Source organism: Crocuta crocuta, unplaced genomic scaffold, assembly GCF_008692635.1.
Source record: "Crocuta crocuta isolate KB4526 unplaced genomic scaffold, BGI_CrCroc_1.0 scaffold422, whole genome shotgun sequence".
NCBI lineage: Eukaryota > Metazoa > Chordata > Mammalia > Carnivora > Hyaenidae > Crocuta > Crocuta crocuta.
Window position 1 is genome coordinate 1,197,022 of NW_027529554.1, and position 19,476 is coordinate 1,216,497.

The following is a 19,476-nucleotide window of genomic DNA, read 5'->3' on the forward strand; positions in this document are numbered from 1 at the left end:
ATAGTCCACCAAATACTAATATAATTACTGCTAGAAAAGGATTTTGCAGCTGTAATTAAGACCTAAATCAGTTGACTTTAAGAAAAGGAAATTATCCTCAGTGGACCTCACTTAATCAGGTCAACCCTTAAAAGGATCTAGGCTATTCCTGGAAAAGGGGATTTGAAACATGAGAGGGATTTGATATGAGAGAGATTCTCGGTGATTTTAAAGATGGAGGGGGCCACGTGGTAAGGAATGTAAGCAGCTTCTAGATGCTGAGAGCAGCCCTTGGCGAATAGCCAGCAAAGAACTGGGACCTCAATCCTACAACCACAAGGAAATGAAATCTGCTACAACCACATGAACATGGAAGAGACCCCAAGCCTCGGATGAGATCACAGCCATTGCAGACACCTTGATTTCAGCCTCCTGAGACCCAAGCAGAGAACCCAGCCATGCCTTCTGGGTCTTCAGACCTACAGAACCATGAACAAATAAATGGGTGCTGTGTTAAGCTGCTAAATCTGTGCCCAATAAAAAGCTAATACAAGTCAGAGAAAGGTGAAGATCATATTATTTCACTCATAGGTGGAATTGAAGAAACTCAACAGATGAACATAAGGGAAGGGAAGTAAAAATAAGATAAAAACAGGGAGGCAAACCATAAGAGACTCAAATACAGAGACAAACTGAGGGTTGCTGGGAGGGTGTTGGGGGGATGGGCTAAACAAATGGGCTTTGGGGGCACTTGTTGGGATGAGCACTGGGTGTTATATGTAAGCGATGAATCACTAGGTTCTATTCCTGAGATCATTAAAAACCAAATTTAAAAGAAAAAAAGAAAACTAATACAATTCCCATTTTATAGATGGGTAAACTGAGACATTATAAAAACTAGGCAGCCTGGCATACAAAGAGAGAAAAAGGGGTAGACGAAAAGTTCTTCAATTGGCTACTTTTGCTTGTAAGTTACATTCCATTCTTCATTAAGACCACAAACATAGATTTGTCCTAAAAAGCACTGTAAATGCTAGTTGCCCCATTTATTCTCAGAGAGAAAACAAATACCTGTTATTCCCCACCACCACCCCCACTTCTCCAGGGTGATAAACATTCTCCTTATTCATTCTATATTCAAGGTACTCAAAGGTTTTCTTTTAAAACAAGACTAGAACTTGTTCTGTTGGAAATTGTTAGAATTTGTGAGGAGTAGCCATTCTACTCTCAGCCCTTTATTCAAAGTGGGTTGATGATCCCTATCAGAGTCTGAAATCTGAGCGGATTCAACTAATTCGCACAACAGAGAAGAGCTTCCCAAGTCTCTATTTGTGCTCAGTGCACAGTTTCTGATACATAATCAAGTGCCTGTTTTGCAACAGTTCTCACCCTTGGAGTTTTCTAACGTGTTGGCACTGTTGTTAATTCAAAGGCTAAAAAAGTGTGCTTCTTCCAAGTTAATTGTGCAATTAGCTTTACAACACAGAATTGCACCAGGCTTGGCAGCTCAGGCCGTATGAACGGTAACAGGATAAATCAGTTTCAATAAAAAAAAAATTTTTTTTAAAGACGGTAAATAGTTTCCAAATGACTATTGAATAAGCCAGGAGTAGAATAATTTTCAATCTAATGCACACTTAAAACTTCATTTCTTCCCTTCTGCAACTTGGTCTCTCAACAAAGACATTGCAGAAGTAAAGCCATCTCAGCGCCCATCCCCCATCACTTCTGGATCATCATCTCCACCATGTTAAGTGACAGAAGTGGTATTGCTGTCGTCAATGCAAAGTTCATTAAAACCCATCTCAGACCTCAAGTTGCTTAAAGCCATTTGGAATTGTGGCTGGACTGTGCAGTCCTGTTGTCGACAAGAGTCACGCTACAACAGCCCAAAGAAAACTTTCCTATGAGTTCTCCCACAACGGAGGGGACTCACAAGGATTCCTAACAGCACTTACTTTCGGTGCCATTTTCTTGGTGCCTAAGGACAGAACGGGGACCACATAGCAGGGATCCCCTATAGTTAATGAATCGTTTTCAGTTTGCTCAGCTAAGATATCTTGATATCCTAGGTTCAGCCTCGGAAAAAGGATAGATTACTCCCGATTGCTAGTCTTGTTTGGTATGCATTTTTGTAAATACTAATGAGATACTCTGGGAGTACCTGAATAGTAGAGGAAACCATAATCCTAAACTGATAATAGATTAGATTAGAATTTCTCCCAAAGATCTTCAAAAGCCAGGATAAATGCCAGATTTAGAAAACAGATGTCCTGGTATTTTAGCCACTTGTGCAGGGGGCATTAAATCGCTCTGAAGTCTCACAGTTATTTGATGACACAGTTAAAGGAGGCAGGCCATTGAGTTAAACCACAGGTTTACTAGAACCCATTCTCACTTATACAGTCTTTTCTTAGCTTTGTACTTCTCCATCATCATCAAATGATATTTGTTGAAAACCAATGGCTTATGCTTAATTGCTAACTTTGGGTAGTGTGAGTAAAAAGAAATGAAGTTTACCAATAGACCCCTACTAGAGATGTTGTGTTAGGCTCTGCAAAAATTCGTAACCACCGTGGCATATTTTAAGACTTCTTTAATTAAGGAATAAGATCACCCCCTAGGCACTAGATTATGGAATTCCTTTTCTTTCTTTTTTTCACATTTCCACATCCTAACAAAAGATGTGAAAATTAAGATGTATTTTTTCCCCAGTTCCCCAGTGGTATTTATAAAGTCACCTCAACCGGGGAGAGAAAGGCCTGTGTTTGGTTGGGGTGCCAGGTCAGCGGGGCTGGGCTGCCCAGTAAGATGTAGAGTGGCCATGTGCCTACCTACCAACACAGACGCTTCTCATCCCCAACATGTTATTCTTCACGGAACTGCTTTGAACACAAAATGGAATGCAAAGCAGTGATACATGCCTCCCTTATTGTTTTCATGGTCTGTTAGAAAAAGGAAATGTTAAACATAAAATGTATTTTCCAGAAGTTCAGCTACAAGTAACATTTTATAAGGAGATTGGTTCCTTCAGTTTATCTGAGGCATCCTAGAAAGCCAAGTTTTGTAAAATGGGGAAAATAGAACATCTATGTATAAGGAGGTTAATGGTGTTAATATACTATTTTCAAGAAGAAGGAGGGTTATTTGGCCTCCCTCATCAATGTTCCCCCTCCCTCACAGATGGTCAGCATGTGGTGCTCCTTCACAGAAGGCTTCCTGTGGTATCAGAAAATGCGTGACTTTATATAGCACTTAAGGATGAAAGGTGCTAATGTAATTATTTTTATATTAAACCACAAACTGTTAGGCTGCAAATAACTCTAGGAAGTATAAAGTGAGAGCTAAACACACATGCCCATCTGGGGAAGAACAGCAGCAATCCAAAGAGGTGCCTAATTTTAGAAAAGCTATTTCCTGTTTTCCCTTTATAACTTGGTTGATAAAGGGTGCTTTATTATCTTTTTAAAATCTTCTGTATTGATAATAACATCTGGAGATTAGGAGTGTGAGATCCTAGGAATTCTAGTTGGGATTTATTTAAATAAACCCGGAGGCAAATAAGAAATTTGATGTGAAAAACCCTCAGACATCCTGAAATATGTGATTGGTGGTCTACATACTGATCACCTCCACACTGGCAATACTTTTTCCAGGGTGCATTTGAATATTTTCTAGGATACTGTTGCATGAAGATAGACAGTTTGGAGGAATGCATGGGGTTGGACTAACACAAGAAAAGAAGGGACGGTTCACTAGGACCTCACTCTCTTCTCTTTTTTTTTTCCATAGTGCTGAAGATTGAATTTGAAGCACTCAACGTGCTTATTAAATAGAAATTCAAAAATTCAAAAAAACCCTCAAAAATATCAAGCTGTTTCTTATTATATCAAATATGTGGGTGATATCAACTCATCATTCATTTTAATACTGTAAACAAAGTCTGTGGAGTACACATGAAGCAGAATGGAAAGCTGGGACAAAATTGAGAGCACCATGAAGAAAGAAATGCACACTCTATAAGAGGAGGCAGTTGCAATGGCCGCCAGCCAGACCCTGCCTTACTGAACAGCGATAACACAGATGTGCACTTTACATGCTGGCTTCAAGTTGAAGGTTCTGACTCTATGTTCTGTCATTTCATCTCATGCATATTGTACTCCTGCTAAGTCCTTGAATTCACAGCCTGAGTTGAAATCCTGGCTCTACCAATTCCTAGCTGTGCAGCCACAGACAAGGAAACTCACCTGTCAGTACCTCAGTTTTCTACTGTAAAATGGAAGTAATTACAGAAACCTCCTCACATAACAAATACTCCAGCTCTTCCTACGTTTACTTTCTCTAAATAAATTCACAGAGAGAAAATGTCTAATGAAGCAACCAATCTTGGATAGGGTCTATTCACATCCATCAAGAAACTCAATGTCTCATTAAAAGTCTATTCAAATATCCCTAAAACTGTCACAGAGAAGACCTCTATTTCATAACACTGGACTTTGTGGCAGTTAAAAATGAGGCAGAAGTCTCAAAGTCATGAAGATTTTACTCTTTATTATATCATACTGTATCACATATAAATATATTGATGGGTTCCCCTAGTTCACTTTATTACTTTCTACAGATTTTCAAGTTGTTACACTCCATGATATATTGGTTGTAATATACGTTATGAGTAATTGGTTTAATATGGTCTTTGTGATCACACCTATGAACAGTTAGTCATCAAGTTCAGTATAACATTATTTCTGTGAGAAAACCAAATGACTTAAATCATTTGGCTATAAGGTCAGAGTGGGAGCAGAATATGGTCCCTAGGAAGCCAGATGATTCTATTGAGGTTTGGGTTAAAGAAAGACCAGGAGAGAGGAGATGTGTCCAGCTAAGGAGTTAGAAATGCCCTTCAGTCTATCATGGGGTTGAAACCAAAGGAATTGTTTCAATGATCTTCATATATTCTTGCAGAAACAACACATACAGTTTGGCAGAAACTAAATCCATTTTTTTAAAAGAAGAATGGATTGTTCTTGAATCTAAGATAATAACAAAAGCAATGATTTTTACTGGTTTATATACACATGTATTATGATGACATTGCATCCCATATAAAAGTGAGGAGGAAATACCTAAACATAAAAAATATTCAGAAGAGAAACCTGATATGGTGATTTTTACTGACCTCTGTGATGTGGAGAAAATTTTTCAGGTGTCACTCAGCCTGGAAGTTATTATCTTTCTACCCAAATCCACATGATCTGTAGAACTCTCCGAGTGCCTCAAATAGGAGAGACCATTCCCAGATAGGAAGCAGTTGCCCCAGGCATTTTACCAAGAGTCTAATGGAGGTGCCTGAGCTTCCTTAGGGGCCAGTCTTCTATAAACCTGGAGCGGTGGATTAGGAAGAGCAGCTGTTCAGGCTATAAAAATCCACTCGGTGAAGGTTTGTGCTTAAAATCAAAGTTCTGATCAATTGCAGTGAGAGACACAGGAGTCTCTGAAGATGGATTGAAACAAGGTGCCATCTTGGTCGGGGCTATTACAGACAGATGGTGGAGGGATGTAGAAGGGGTCCACGGAAGACAAGGAACCAGAAAAAGAACAGGAGGTCCCTTGAGATGTTGCCCTAAGTTACATCAAACTAAGGAATTAACCAAACACCTGGTGAAGAGGAATGTGACTTACTGGCAGGGACTCTCCTATATTGTTTATAATTAGGAGCTCATTTTTATGCATGGAGCATATGTTTGTATCAGCTCAAAGATCAATTCACGCCAAGTCATATTGATCAGAGGTAGGTGCCTGAAGCACTGGGTTGATAAGGAATCTAAGTATGAAGGTAGACTCAAAAATGAATATCACCATCTGCCTGGAATGTCAAGAGGCAGCCATGCCCTGGTGCAGAGGGAAAGATTAGCAGCCTCCATGACAAACTCTAGGCTTTAACTGCTGGGTAAATTATATATGGTTATTTGCTAATATGTACAGTTGACCCTTGGACAACACGGGTTTGAACAGCACAAGTCCACTTATGTGGAATTCTATAAATGTACTTCATAGAATGTATATATGTACAGTTCTATACATGTATTTTCCCTTCCTTATGATTTTCTTAATAACATTTTCTTGTTTTAGTTTATTTTAGGAATACAGTATATAATAAATACTCCAAATGTCATCATCATCATTGATTATTTTATATTATCCTTAAGTCTTCTCGTCACAGGAGGCTATTAGTAGTTACAGTTTGGGGAATCAAAAGTTATGCACAGATTTTCAACAGCATGGGAGGTCAGAACTCGTAATCCCTTCATTGTTCAAGGGTCAACTGTATGGTCATTCTCAGTGAATCTTGTTTTCATTATAAAGTTCTGTGTCTAAGGAATCCTCTAATATATGTTCAAGGTTGTTAGGAGACAGGTAAATCTTTGAAAACAATTCTGACCAACAAGCCAGGGCCAAGAAAGTGCACAAATGATAAGTAACAGTTCTCACAGCTTATGCCAAACAAGACCAGCTTCTCTTTTGTTTGTTTGTAATATTCCTTTATTATTTTGTAATCATCCTTCATTATCTTTTAGGAGTCTTTAAAATAGAATCTTGTTCACTCTTTTCTTCCTGATATTGATAATATCATTATTACACACAAATTCAGTCACTTAATCTTCCAGCTTAAAGAGCTAATTAGTTTTCCCTAATAGATTTTTAATAGAAATTTAAATTTTTATTTATTTTATGAAAAAAATTTCAGTATTGTTTATTGTCAATTTGGTTTCCATATAACACCAAGTGCTCATCCCAACAAGTGCCCTCCTCCATGCCCATTACCTCCTTTCCCCTCTTCCTCACCCCCAGCAGCCCTCAGTTTGTTCTCAGCATTCAAGAGTCTCTCATGGTTTGCCTCCATCCCTCCCTCTCCTTAACTATTTTTTCCCCTTCCCCTTCCCCCTGGTCCTCTGTTAAGTTTCTTCTGTTCCACATATGAGTGAAAACATATGGTATCTAACACCAGCTTCTGAGTGTGTCACAAGCTGGGGGAGAAAATCAATGTATGGTTCAGGCTCCATCTCACAGCGGTTAAGAAGACAGTGCAACCAAAGAGAGTAGTGATTTAAAGCCGTCTGTGAAATATGAATGAAAGAAACAGAATAAATACCTTCCTGGAAGGCTAGCTCATGGCTGACATCTCTTTTGGATTCACAGCTTGCTTCAAAGTCCAAGGAATATATGAATACACTTCATTTGAATAGATGAATGTGTTCTTAATTTAAAGATAAAGAAGGAAGAGAAGCTATCCACACAGTCAAGATGGGCAGACAGATTGAGGGCCATGTACAAGAGCAGGGCGTCACCGAGAGAGAGGCAAAAAGGCAACAAAAGTTATGGACTTATTTCCAACCAGCTCCCTTGCTTGCTCTTCTCACTGGTGGCCAGTTTTGGTATTTAATCAAATGTCTGATCTTCATCTTTCTTGCTCAAGTGGAATAGGACACAGTTTAAGAACCCAAGCATTTGTTCTGTTTAAATGACACTGAGTCACATTAAATACAACCACCACAGTACTAAGAGCTGACATTTGGATGTCAACCACTTGCCAGGCATCATACTTAGTGTGTTCTTGTGTTCTCATATGTAACAAAAATAATATTAAATACATAGAGTGCTTGATATGAGCGAGGCACTGTTCCCAGCACTTTACAAATATTAACTCGCTTAGCATTTACAACTGCCCAGTAAGGTAAATACTAAGATTCATAACGAAGATATGGAAGAACAGAGGTTAAGGAACTCGCCCCAGGCCACTCACAGCTAGTAGGCGGCAGAACTACATTAGGAATTCAGGTGATCTTATGACGTGGACTTTCACCCACTGCTATGTGAAAGAGAAGGGAGCAGAGACACAGAGGTGAACTCGTTAGCTCAGGGTCACAGAGCTAAACCTAACTCAGAGTGAGGATTTGAATCTGGGTGTGTCTGACTTCAAAGACTGAGCTCCCAAACAGTTTCTTCTACTGCCATAGGTTGGGCCAGAAAAAGCTTTTTCTTTTGTTGACCTGTACAATGTGAGGCTGTACCATATTGCCTTAAGCATTTGAGAAACTCCAATTATTTCACGATTGCATTTCAGAAAACGCAAAGCCCTGCCTGGAAAAAAGTCAGAATTCTCAGATTTTTCTTCTCAAATCACCTCAGTTTTCTCTGGTTTCAGAGGAGACTGTATAGGCGCGTGTGTACATATATAACACCAAAAGGAAAGAAGACAAGATTTCTAAGCACCCTTTGGCTAATTACCCTGGCGTATTCAATACAAGGGCATTATCAACACAGTGCATTTTAAAGATCTGGGACTCTCTAGGCTTGTGGATGATGTCCAGCACAGGCTTCTTTTAATACCACCCACTCATAACGCAGTGCTAGAACGGGGGACGTACGTGTGAATGTCGCGGCAGAAGTGTGAATCTGAATGCATTCCAAAGCCAAACACAAATGCTTTTGGATTATGCATGGCTTCCTTTTCTTCACACCTTTCCTCTCATGCATTAAAGGAACTAAAAGGGAATGACAGCAAGTCCATTTATGCACACATTTATTTTTCTGAAAAACTCAAATCTTATTATTTCTCAATGACACATTAAGAACATGACATTTCCTATGGAAGTCTACTCAGAAAGGATTCAAATCAGAAACAATATGCTATGAAGAGCATATTGAAGAGCAGTACCTTGATGTGAAAGCCAGTCTGAAGCCGTGTTTGGTTGATAAAATCATACTCTGGTATTCCCCAACCAATTTCACCAACATACTCATATTTATATTTTGCTGGTAAGCAACTGTTTGAGGCAGGCCTCCATAAATATCTGAGATCTCCAGTCTTTTCTAATGCTGGGCGCTTTTCTCCTATATAGGAAATGTGCTGATGGACCTTCGGTAGATGATCCTTTATATAATCTGGGCCTTAAAAAGACAGAAAGACTTTTTAAAAAAAAACTTTATACTCTATTCTCAAATGCATTTGTCATTTTAAGTGGTGAAAATAATAATACTAATGATTATATGATATTTGCTAGATTCTAGGTGCTATTACAAGCCTTTTAGATATATTCATCCTTATAATAACTGAATGAGATAGGTAGTATTATTTTCTCCAATATTGGCAGGGGGAGGGGGCAGAAATGAAACAGAGAAAGATTGGTTACTTTTCCAGAGTTACAGCTAACAAGCTCTTCCTTGCCAGACAGGCTGTCTCACAGTTGGGTTCTTATTTACCCCCTCCCCCCCCATCCACTGCTTTCTTTAGAACCAATTTAATCCAGACATATCTTTTTTTTTTTAATGTTTTAAAATGTTTATTCACTTCTTAAGAGAGATAGAGAGAGAGCATGAGTGGGGAAGGGGTAGAGAGAGAGGGAGACACAGAATCCAAAGCAGGCTCCACGCTCTGAGCTGTCAGCACAGATCCCCACACGGGGCTCGAACTCACAAACCTCAAGATCACGACCTGAGCTGAAGCTGGATGCTTAACCAACTGAGCCACCCAGGCGCCCCTAATCCAGACATATCAACTCATGCCACACTTGCAGGATGTATGCCTTCAGACATTGGGGGGTCTGATCTAGATAGATAAAATCCTGAAATGAGAATTGGGAAATTTCCTAAATGTATCAGAAGCAACTGGAAAATGGAGAAGACTCCCAGATGAGAAGAGTAGCTTATAACAGATGATGACCAAAGCCAGAGATATTTAATAAATATTGGTATTTTAAATGTAAGACAGTGAAGAAAAAGAAATCTGTGAATTGGGGAAGTGGGTAAAATAGGCCAAAATAACAGAAGCTCTGGGAAAGGATCACTTAAATGAACCTGGTGTTCAAAGGTGAGGATGTGAAACATAAAGGGGAGCAAAGATCTATGGGAAGAATGGTGCTGATTTAAAATAGAAAGTGAGGGGCTGGGCAGCAGGCGTTTCAGAAGTCCCTGAACCCACACTGCTGCAGGATCGTATGGAGAGATTCGGCACACAAAGAAGAAACTCCATTCCTGCTACCAGAAGTTGACCAAAGACCCTGGAGGCAGAGGCTGTGTTGTGATCGTGATGTCACCTCTTGTCCCTGTGGCTCCTCCTCTCATCTGGCTCTTGGATCAGGGGGCTCAGTGTTTGCAGAGTGTACGGACGGGCCAGGGCTTTGACCGGGTACGCTGATGGAATGGTCAATGTGCTAACAAGTCTGTGCTTAGAAAAGTCTTCTAAGCTTTCCAAGGTAGTTGAAAACATGAAATTGCTCATCAGACACACGATTTGGACAGATGTTTCTGCAGCCTCCTAATCAACATCACTCCCCATGGTGCATTGAGTACTCCCTGTGGCTAATTCCCATGAATACAGGGTGGCTTCACTTTTATTCACGTCAGGTTTTCACTCGGGTATAACTATCTTGGTAAAGAATAGAATGGCCAGAGCAGGAAGAACTGTTTTCTTTCTCAGTGTGACAGGCGTTGCGGTCTTATCTACAAAACTCCTGTCAGGAGGAATTTGTGCCTCAGGCTCCTCTGAACAGGATGAAATACAGAAGAATGGTGGTTAGTCTTGCTGAAATTTCAGCGTACACTTAGACCACTGTTTTCCCAAATGTTTCATCAGATGCCACTTCCTTGAGTGCACCATGAAAATATATGTGTGTGGGGTGGGGATGCTTTATTTAAAGTCAAAAACATTTGGGAACACTGCTTGCTCCTTTTGCCTTTTAGATGCACATAGCACATGAAAGCAAAGTAAAAGCTCTAGGAGAAATCCTATAGTAACGAAACTTGTTTACAATTAGGTGGACCCAGTGTTTCCCAAATTTATTTAAACATGGGTCTTCTTGGAGCGCCTGGGTGGCTTAGTCGGTTAAGCGTCCGACTTTCGCTTAGGTCATGATCTCGCGGTTCGTGGGTTCGAGCCCCGTGTTGGGATCTGTGCTGCCAGCTCAGAGCCTGGAGCTCATTTCAGAGTCTGTGACTCCCTCTCTCTCTGACCCTCCCCTGCTCACGCTGTCTCTCTCTCTCTCTCTCTCTCTCTCCTAGAAATAAATAAAACATTAAAAAAAATTTAAAAAAAACAACATGGGTCTTCTTTCCCCACTGGGTCATGTTTACACAGTCCACAGATGCCAATAGATTTGGGGAAATATTGATCCTTTGTGTAATGTTGCAGTTATCATTAAAAATTTTACGTCACCACATACTGCTACAAATTTGAGAGAAGGTCTATATCTGTAGTTAGTCCCTAGTCACTTTTAATGTTTATTTTTTTGAGAGAGAGAGGGGGAGAGAGAAAGAGAGCATGCAAGGGTCAGAGAGAGAGAGAGAGACAGAGAATCCCAAGCAGATTGAGGTGGGGCTCGACCTCACAAACCGTGAGATCACGACCTGAGCAGAAATCAAGAGTCGGACTGAGTCAGCCGTCCCTGCAATTAATTTTTAAAAAGAGCCATTACTTGACAGCTGAATCAAAATCACTTGGTTTTAGGCAGTGTCGTGGAAGGTGCGAATACTCTACAAACCAAGACTATGTTTGTGTGGAGGGGGATGATGGGCAGAGAGCTCCTATCGGGGTTCTCTGTGGCTTTAGTCAAGTCACTGGGCTTTTCTCAACTCCTGTTTCCTCATCCGTGCTTTAGGAATGGCACGATGCAATATTCACAGCACAAGAGATTCCTGGGAAGACCCTGGCCACACAACTGACTCAGGCATCTGCCTTCTGAGACAGAGGCAGCTGGATGCCGGAGTCCGAGGGAGGCCCTGCATTTCCAGCAGATCCCCTACAGCCATCCCAGTGCTTACCGCACCAAAAAGTCCACATAGCACTACCCGAAGAGAAATACACAGAAATGTGCTTTCCTTCATGAGACAGTTCCACAGGTGTTTGGCTTTAAATGACACATTTTTGTTCTTCCAAACCTCTTCCTCCAGGGCCTAGACTCTATGCTGGATCGGATTCTCTGCTTAAGAGTCAGGCTTCCAATTCATGCGCAACCCATGGTCTCTTTCATTTTCCTTTAACAATTATCATCTCTGTTCGGCTACAGTGGCGACATTCTTAGGGTGTTTCTAGTTGTTTTTCATCATATGGCAAGTTTTTCTCCATCTTTCATCCTCTTCCCCAAACTCCAGCCCTCACTTGCCACCAGTGACGTTGGCAGCTCCTGGGTTCACAAGTCCCTTCCCTTGCCCATCTTCTTGAAAGTTCTCTTTTGTGTCTGAAGACTTGTCTAGTGGGACAGCTAGCAGCTATAGGCTTACACAGAGCTGCCCAACATCTGTCCATCAGCCCTAACTCTTCCTCCGCTGTGAGAGCCACGTAATGATGGGAGGAGATGTACTTCCCCTAAAAGCTGTACCAGGCTTCGTGGCTCCACATTTCTCCATTGTCTGCCCTGGAAAAACTGTGTGTACTTTCCTTCTTCCCTCTACATGTGCCCTACAGTCCTTGCTCATTTGTATTGAAATTCTAAAGGTACAGTTAAGGATATGGTTTCAAAGCTAAACTACTGTAGGTTCAGATCCTGGCTTTGTCCGAGGCTGGCTTTTTGACTCAGGGAAAGTTATTCAGCCTCTGAGTTTTAGGCTCCTCATCTATAAAATGAGAGTAGTGATGGCTACCTATCTTGTAGCCATGTTGGATGGAGAGGAGAGAATCAATTTTATTTAAAGGATTGCTTAGCTGAGAACATGGCATATAATATACATCTATTATTATTATTATTAGTGTCGTTTCCTCTTTTTTGTTTGTTTTTTGTTTTTGTTTGATGTTTTGTCTTGCTAAATCTCTTTAAAACATATTTTAGGAGCTTTAACTGATGAATGGTTTCTTCCTTATTATGATGAAATTCCAGTTCCTTTCCTGACAGCTCATCTAGATCAGGAGTTGGCAAACTTTTCTTTCTTTAAACAATTTTTTATTTATTTTTTAAATTTACATCCAAGTTAATTAGCATATAGTACAACAACGATTTCAAGAGTAGATTCCTTAATGCCCCTTCCCCATTTAGCCCCTCCCACAACCTCTTCAGTAACCCTCTGTTTGTTCTCCATATTTAAGTCTCTTATGTTTTGTCCCCCTCCCTGTTTTTTATTTTTGCTTCCTTTTACTTTGCTTCATCTGTTTTGTATCTTAAAGTCTTCAAATGAGTGAAGTCCTATGATACTCGTCTTTCTCTGACTGACTCATTTCACATAGCATGATACCCTCTAGTTCCATCCACGTAGTTGCAAATGGCAAGATTTCATTCTCTTTGATTGCTGAGTAATACGCCATTGTATGTATATACCACATCTTCTTTATAAGGGTTGGCAAACTTTTCTTCTAAAGAACAAGAGAGTAAATAGTTTTGGCTTTATGGGGCATACCCACAAATACCATCTCTAATCACCCGACTGTCCCACCGTTAGGCAGAAGCATCTGTAGACAATATGTAAACAAGTGAGCATTGTTGTGTTCCAATAAAACTTTATTTATGAACATTGAAATTGTAAGTCCATGTAATTGTCACATCTAACAAAATCTTCTTCTTTTACTTTTTCTCTACTTGGAAATCTAAAAGCCATTCTTTATTTACCAGCTCTACAAAAACAGGTGGCAGGACAAATTTGATTCAGGAGCCAAGGTTGGCTGACCTCTGCTCTAGATGGTGGGAAGATGGTGGACTCTAAGGAAGCAGATTGTCACAAAGCCTTGAAAAAGCATAGACAGGCAAATCTGGGAGGTTTTCCAATAAGCTTCATCTGTTTAAGCCAATGCTTGAAAAGGACCCAGCTATGGCATGTGTCAGTAGAGAAAGAGAAAATTCCATCTTGGAGGCAAATGTCTCTTTCTGACCTCTTCTCTACATTTACAGTGTTTCATTTAATGAATCAACTCAGTCATTTGTTTATTCTTTCACTTATTCATTTATTGAGCAAGTATTTCTTGATCTATATGTCAGGTACTGTTCTGAGTGCTGGGGATATATGAGTGAGCAAACCAAACCCCCTATCTTCATGGGCCTTGCATTTCCTTTGAGAGTCAGGCAATGAAATAAACAGGCATTCATTATCTATCATTTGGCCTATCACAATAACCTCCTAACTAGTCTTGGCTCTAGTTTCTATCCTTTACAATCCTCCATACAGCTTCCTAAAGTGAACTAAAACTCAGCTAAAGTAAATACCTCCTCTCCTAAAAAAAAAAACACATGAAGTGGTTGTCTGTGGTGCTTGTAATTTCTTCCATCTAAGTTTCTTAGGATTGCTGATTAGTTTCTTCATAATCTGACCTTAGCTACTTATTCTTATGTTCTTTCACTTTTTTCATTATCAAAATTCATCTTTCAAGGCATATTGTAAATGATGCTTTTCTAGAAAACACACCTAATCCCCCAAGTCAAAATTAGACACTAGCATACTACTTTTGCAGTAGTTTCTTTTAATTTCGCCTTCCTTTTTATATCATATTTATTGCATCTTCTCTATTTTTAAATTTTTCTAATGTCTATTTTTTTTTTTTAAATATTTTTATTTACTTCTAGGAGAGAGAGAGACTGCGTGAGCAGGGGAGGGTCAGAGAGAGAGGGAGACACAGACTCTGAAACAGGCTCCAGGCTCTGAGCTGGCAGTCAGCACAGAGCCCAACGCGGGGCTCGAACCCACGAACCGCGAGATCATGACCTAAGCGAAAGTCAGACGCTTAACCGGCTAAGCCACCCAGGCACCCCTAATGTCTATTTATTTTTGAGACAGAGAGAGTGTGAACAGGTGAGGGGCAAAGACACAGGGAAACACAGAATCCAAAGCAGGCTCCATCCTCTGAGCTGTTAACACAGGGACTGACATGGGGCTCATGAACTGTGAGATCATGAACTGAGCCGAGGTTGGATGTTAACTGACTGAGCCATCTAAGCGGCCCTAATCTTCTCTATTTTTAAGCCCCTAGAGGGTAAAGGCTATGTCTATAAACTCTTTTCAAAAAGGTTCTTTAATTGAAATATATTTGATATATAACACTACGTGAATTTAAAGTGTACATGTTGATTTGATATATATATTGTAATATGATTGCCATTATAGTGATAATTAAGACATCTATCCTGTCACATAATTAAATTTCTCTTTTTTCAAATATCTATTTCTTTTTGAAAGAGAGCAAGCGAGCAGGGGAGGGGCAGAGAGAGAGAGAACAGAGAGAATCTCAAGCAGGATCTGCACTGTCAGCATGGAGCCTGATGCAGGGATCAAACTCACGACCTATGAGATCATGACCTGAGCCAAAATCAAGAGTTGGTTGCTTAACCAACTAAGCCACCCAGGTGCCTCTAAAAATTTCTTTTTAATGGTAGGAATAATTAATACCTAGTCTATTGGCAAGTTTGAAAAAATAATACAGTATCATTGTCTATATTTATGCTGTGCATTAGATCCCTAGGACTTATTTACTACTCTTTGGAAATTTGCACCCTGAAACATCTCTCTGCCCCATCCTCAACCTCCAGGCCCTGGTATCCACCATTTTACTTTATGTCTTCACAAGTTTGGCTTTTTTAGATTCCACATAAGTGATATCATATAGTACTTGTTCTTTCCCTTGTTTTACTTCACATGATGTCCGCAAGTTCCAGCCATATTGTTGCAAATGGCAAGATGGTCTTCTTTCTCGTGCTGAATAATATTCCACTGTATATATGTATTACCTCTATAAATTCTTAATTGCCATCAGAGTCCTTGAACAGAGTTGGTCCTCAAGAAATATGTGTTGAATGCTGAAGTGAATCATTTGCTGAATAAATGAATTAAAAAATTCCATCGTAAGGGGTGCCTGGTTGGCTCAGTCAGAAAAGTGTGTGACTCTTGATCTATGGGTCATGAGTTCAAGCCCCATGTTGGGTGTAGAGATTACTTAAATAAATAAACCTTAAAAAAATTCCATCATAAGACAGGAGGCATAAAAACTCATATTAAAAGAGAAGCAAGTACTTCTTTAAGTATCTAAAGTATCTACTTTCCAGAGCTGCTTCAATCCTCCTATTTTGGATTTTATGATATGACAGTTAAGGGTAAAGTCAGAGGAAGAACTGCTTTTCACAACATTTATTTTTAGTAGTTAGAGGCAGAGAGAAGGATGAGAGCTCATAGTAATATTGCTTCATTCTATAATATTGCCTCATGAGACTACTTCTCCACTTCAGTGACCAAGATGAAATATTCCAGGGAAATAAATCGAAAGGAATCAAGTGGAACATGGAAATGAGTGTTTTAATAAGTATATTTGGAAATCTGTTGACAATATGGGCATAAATTTGCCAATACAGATGTGCCGTGCAGAAAAGGTGGGCTTATTGGAGACTCGAGGCAAGGCAGATGTCAGAGGTGACAGTGGGAATGTGAAACTATAAAAGGAACTCTTCTGGGCACACCTGACATATGCATGTAGGGGCAAGAAGAGAGGAGACGATGCTAGAAATTAATCTGTGCCACTGCTAATGTGAACAGGACTCTCAGATTCCAACAATTACCACAGAATGGACCCAGGGACTGGAAAAATTGTAAGCACTTTATTTCAATCCCATTGGTGCAGTTATGTGTTGGGTCTAACCATTAAATGAACTAAAAGATTAAGTTTGTCAGCTTTCTGAAAGAGCCAAATAAACATCAGGCAGACACACCCTTGCTACATATATTTGTTCTTCTCTCAAGCATTGTAAAACTCCTGAAAACATTAAGGGACAGCCTCCAATAAACTCAAACTGCCTCCAAAAAAGTCATGGGATTATTGTGTCAATAAGGTAACTTATATGATGATTACATATAAATTTATACATTGGAATTTAGAGTTACGAGAAATTAGAGATTTCACCTGACACGCACAGTTTAGCTGATGGTTGAACTAATACTGATGGCACGCTACTGAGTGCCCGGAGCTGGGTCAGAGTGAAGAAAGATTAATAAGACATGACCTCTGTTTTTCTGGTTTTTCATATGCCGTGGACTGAATGACTGTGTCCCCCTCCAAATTCATGTTAACACCCAAGGCCCAATGTGATGTTTCCTTCCCACAAAAAGTTGGGCCTGTGGGAGGTGATTAGGTCATGGGGTTGGAACTCTCATGAATGGGTTTAGTGCCCTCATTAGAGACCCCAGAGAGCTCTCTCGGCCCTTCTGCCATTTGAGGTTATAGCAAAAAACACGGCCATCTATGAACCAGGAAGTGGGCACGCACCGGACACAGAACCTACTCTCACCAGGTGCCTTGGTCTTGGGCTTCCCAGCCTCCAGAGTTACGAGAGAGAAAGTTCTGTTGTTAACAAGTCACCCAGGGCTATGATATTCTACGATATTAGCTCCGAACAGACTAAGACACTATACAGTCTAAAGAATACTACGCTCATCTCCTCTAGGAAACATTGTCTCCTCTCATGACAGACCCTGTTATTCACTGAAACTTTAAAGTGCAGTGTGATGTATGTTTCATGTGCCTGCTTAGGTTTCCTACTTGTTTCATGAGGCATGCCTTTTCTCTCTGCTTGTCATGCCAGCCTGTGTTAGTGCCTTTTAGAGAAATGAACTGCCTTCTGTTTGCTTTGTAACTTTCACAGCATTCTGGGCAGTGCAATCCACTAAGCAAACACTGTAATAGTTATTGAAAGGATGACTACTTTTATCAATAAAGTTGCTGATATAATCCAAAAATATAAAATTCCATATTTTTCCTGGTGACTACAGAAAGAAGGCAGGATCAAAAGTTTTGCAAACATCTCTGGACTTCTACTTGGAAAATAAAACTGATAGACTCATCCTGACGAAACTTTGCAAAACTTTCCACTTGTTCATCTCACTTAGGGCGAAATAGAAGTAGATAATAATAAATAGGTTTTGGTTTTTTTGTTTTAAATGTTTACTTATTTAGAGTGTGCAAGTAAGCAGGGGAGGGAGGAGAGACAGAGACAGAGAGAGACAGAGAGAGAGAGAGAATCCCAAGCAGGCTCCGTGATGTCAGCAAAGAGCTCACCATAGGGCTCAGTCTCATGAATCTTGAGATCATGACTGAGCCAAAATCAAGAGTCGGACATTTAACCAACTGGGCCACTGAGGTGTCCCTGTTTTGGTTTTTATCTTGGGAACTTTCCTAGTAAACAGGTGCATAAAATAGTCAATTGTATTTTAAGGAACTTTTTACCATTCATGGAAACAGGCTCTAGATGTCTCTATGAAGAAGAATATTTAAAAGACTTATGTATGTAGTACTAATGAAAATTCACTAGAGTACTGTAAATAACAGGAAATCCTTGGGGATTAAATAATAAGGAAACTTATTATGTTGTATAATAAGATCTGTGATATGAAGATTCTGTGGTTGCTTAACCCAGGAGTGGATGCCTTCAGAAATGCAGGTTCTTTCCATCTGTGTGTTTGGCGCCCTCAGTGTACCAGGCTGCCTCCAGGTAAGCTCCCCTTGACCTTCCAGCGAGGCTATCCGGACCAGGTATCATATGCAGATACCATAATGCCCATGAGGGGGGGTGTGTGTTTCATCAGTGGAGAAGCCTTTCCTAGAAAACCCCAGATGAATTGCTCTCTCTTTTCATTGGCCAAGGCTGAGTCATTCATCTCTTCTCAAAACCAAGCCCTGGCAAGAGGATTGAGATTTCAGTGACTGGCTTAGATGAGTCAGGGTTTAACCCTGAGTCATGGGAGGTGACTGTAGAAGTCCAAACAAAATGGAGGCTTTCTAGAAAGGAAGAGGGTATATTGACCTCAGAGTTTCTGCTACAAAGCATACAGGGAAATGTTCCTCAGAGGGAAAAAAGAAAAAAGAAAAAAAGAAATTCACTCGTACAAATACACACAGTTATATAATGTAACTTTCTGCTGCTTTGCAATCAATTTTTAAGATGCCATGAATTATTTAAAGTTAACCCTCCTTTGGTTCTTGATCATGTGATAAATTATAATGTCTTGGTGTTTGTGCTCTCCTGCTTGAGGATATAGCTTTATACTGAAACGATACAAAGAAATGGAGGCAAGCCATGGGCTCCATCAGAATTCATCTTCTTTATTTTTTAAATTTATTTTTTAAACTAAAAAATTTTTATCTTATTTTTTTTAAGAGAGAGAAAGCTGGGGAGGAGCAGAGGGTGAGGGATAGAGAGAATCCCAAGCCGACTCCACACCCAGTGCAGAGCCTGACACGGGGCTCGATCTTCCAGCTGTGGGATCATGACCTGAGCTGAAATCAAGAATGGGAGACACAACTGACTAAGGCACCCAGGTGCCCCAGAACTCATTTTCCTAAAATGTGAGGGAGAGAGAGCAGTTGTTGGTGTTACTCTTTATTTAAATCCTTTGAGAGACAGCAGAGATTTGGAAACCTTTCTATAAAAAACAGAGGAAATGTTTTAGGCTGACACAAATTCTCATCCCTACCACTGCAGCACAAAAGCAGCCATGGGCAATATGTAAACTATTGCGTGCCTACATTCGAACAAAACTTTA

General features: G+C 40.1%; 1 protein-coding gene across 1 annotated transcript in view; it reads right to left on the reverse strand.

Moving 5' to 3' along the window:
• SPMIP2 (sperm microtubule inner protein 2) overlaps positions 1-19,476 on the reverse strand; it is a 94,505-nt gene that overhangs the window by 46,690 nt on the left and 28,339 nt on the right. The window contains exon 2 of the mRNA XM_077761464.1: positions 8,696-8,928. Within this exon, the coding sequence (XP_077617590.1) occupies positions 8,696-8,928 (233 nt within the window). The remainder of the gene's footprint in view (positions 1-8,695; positions 8,929-19,476) is intronic.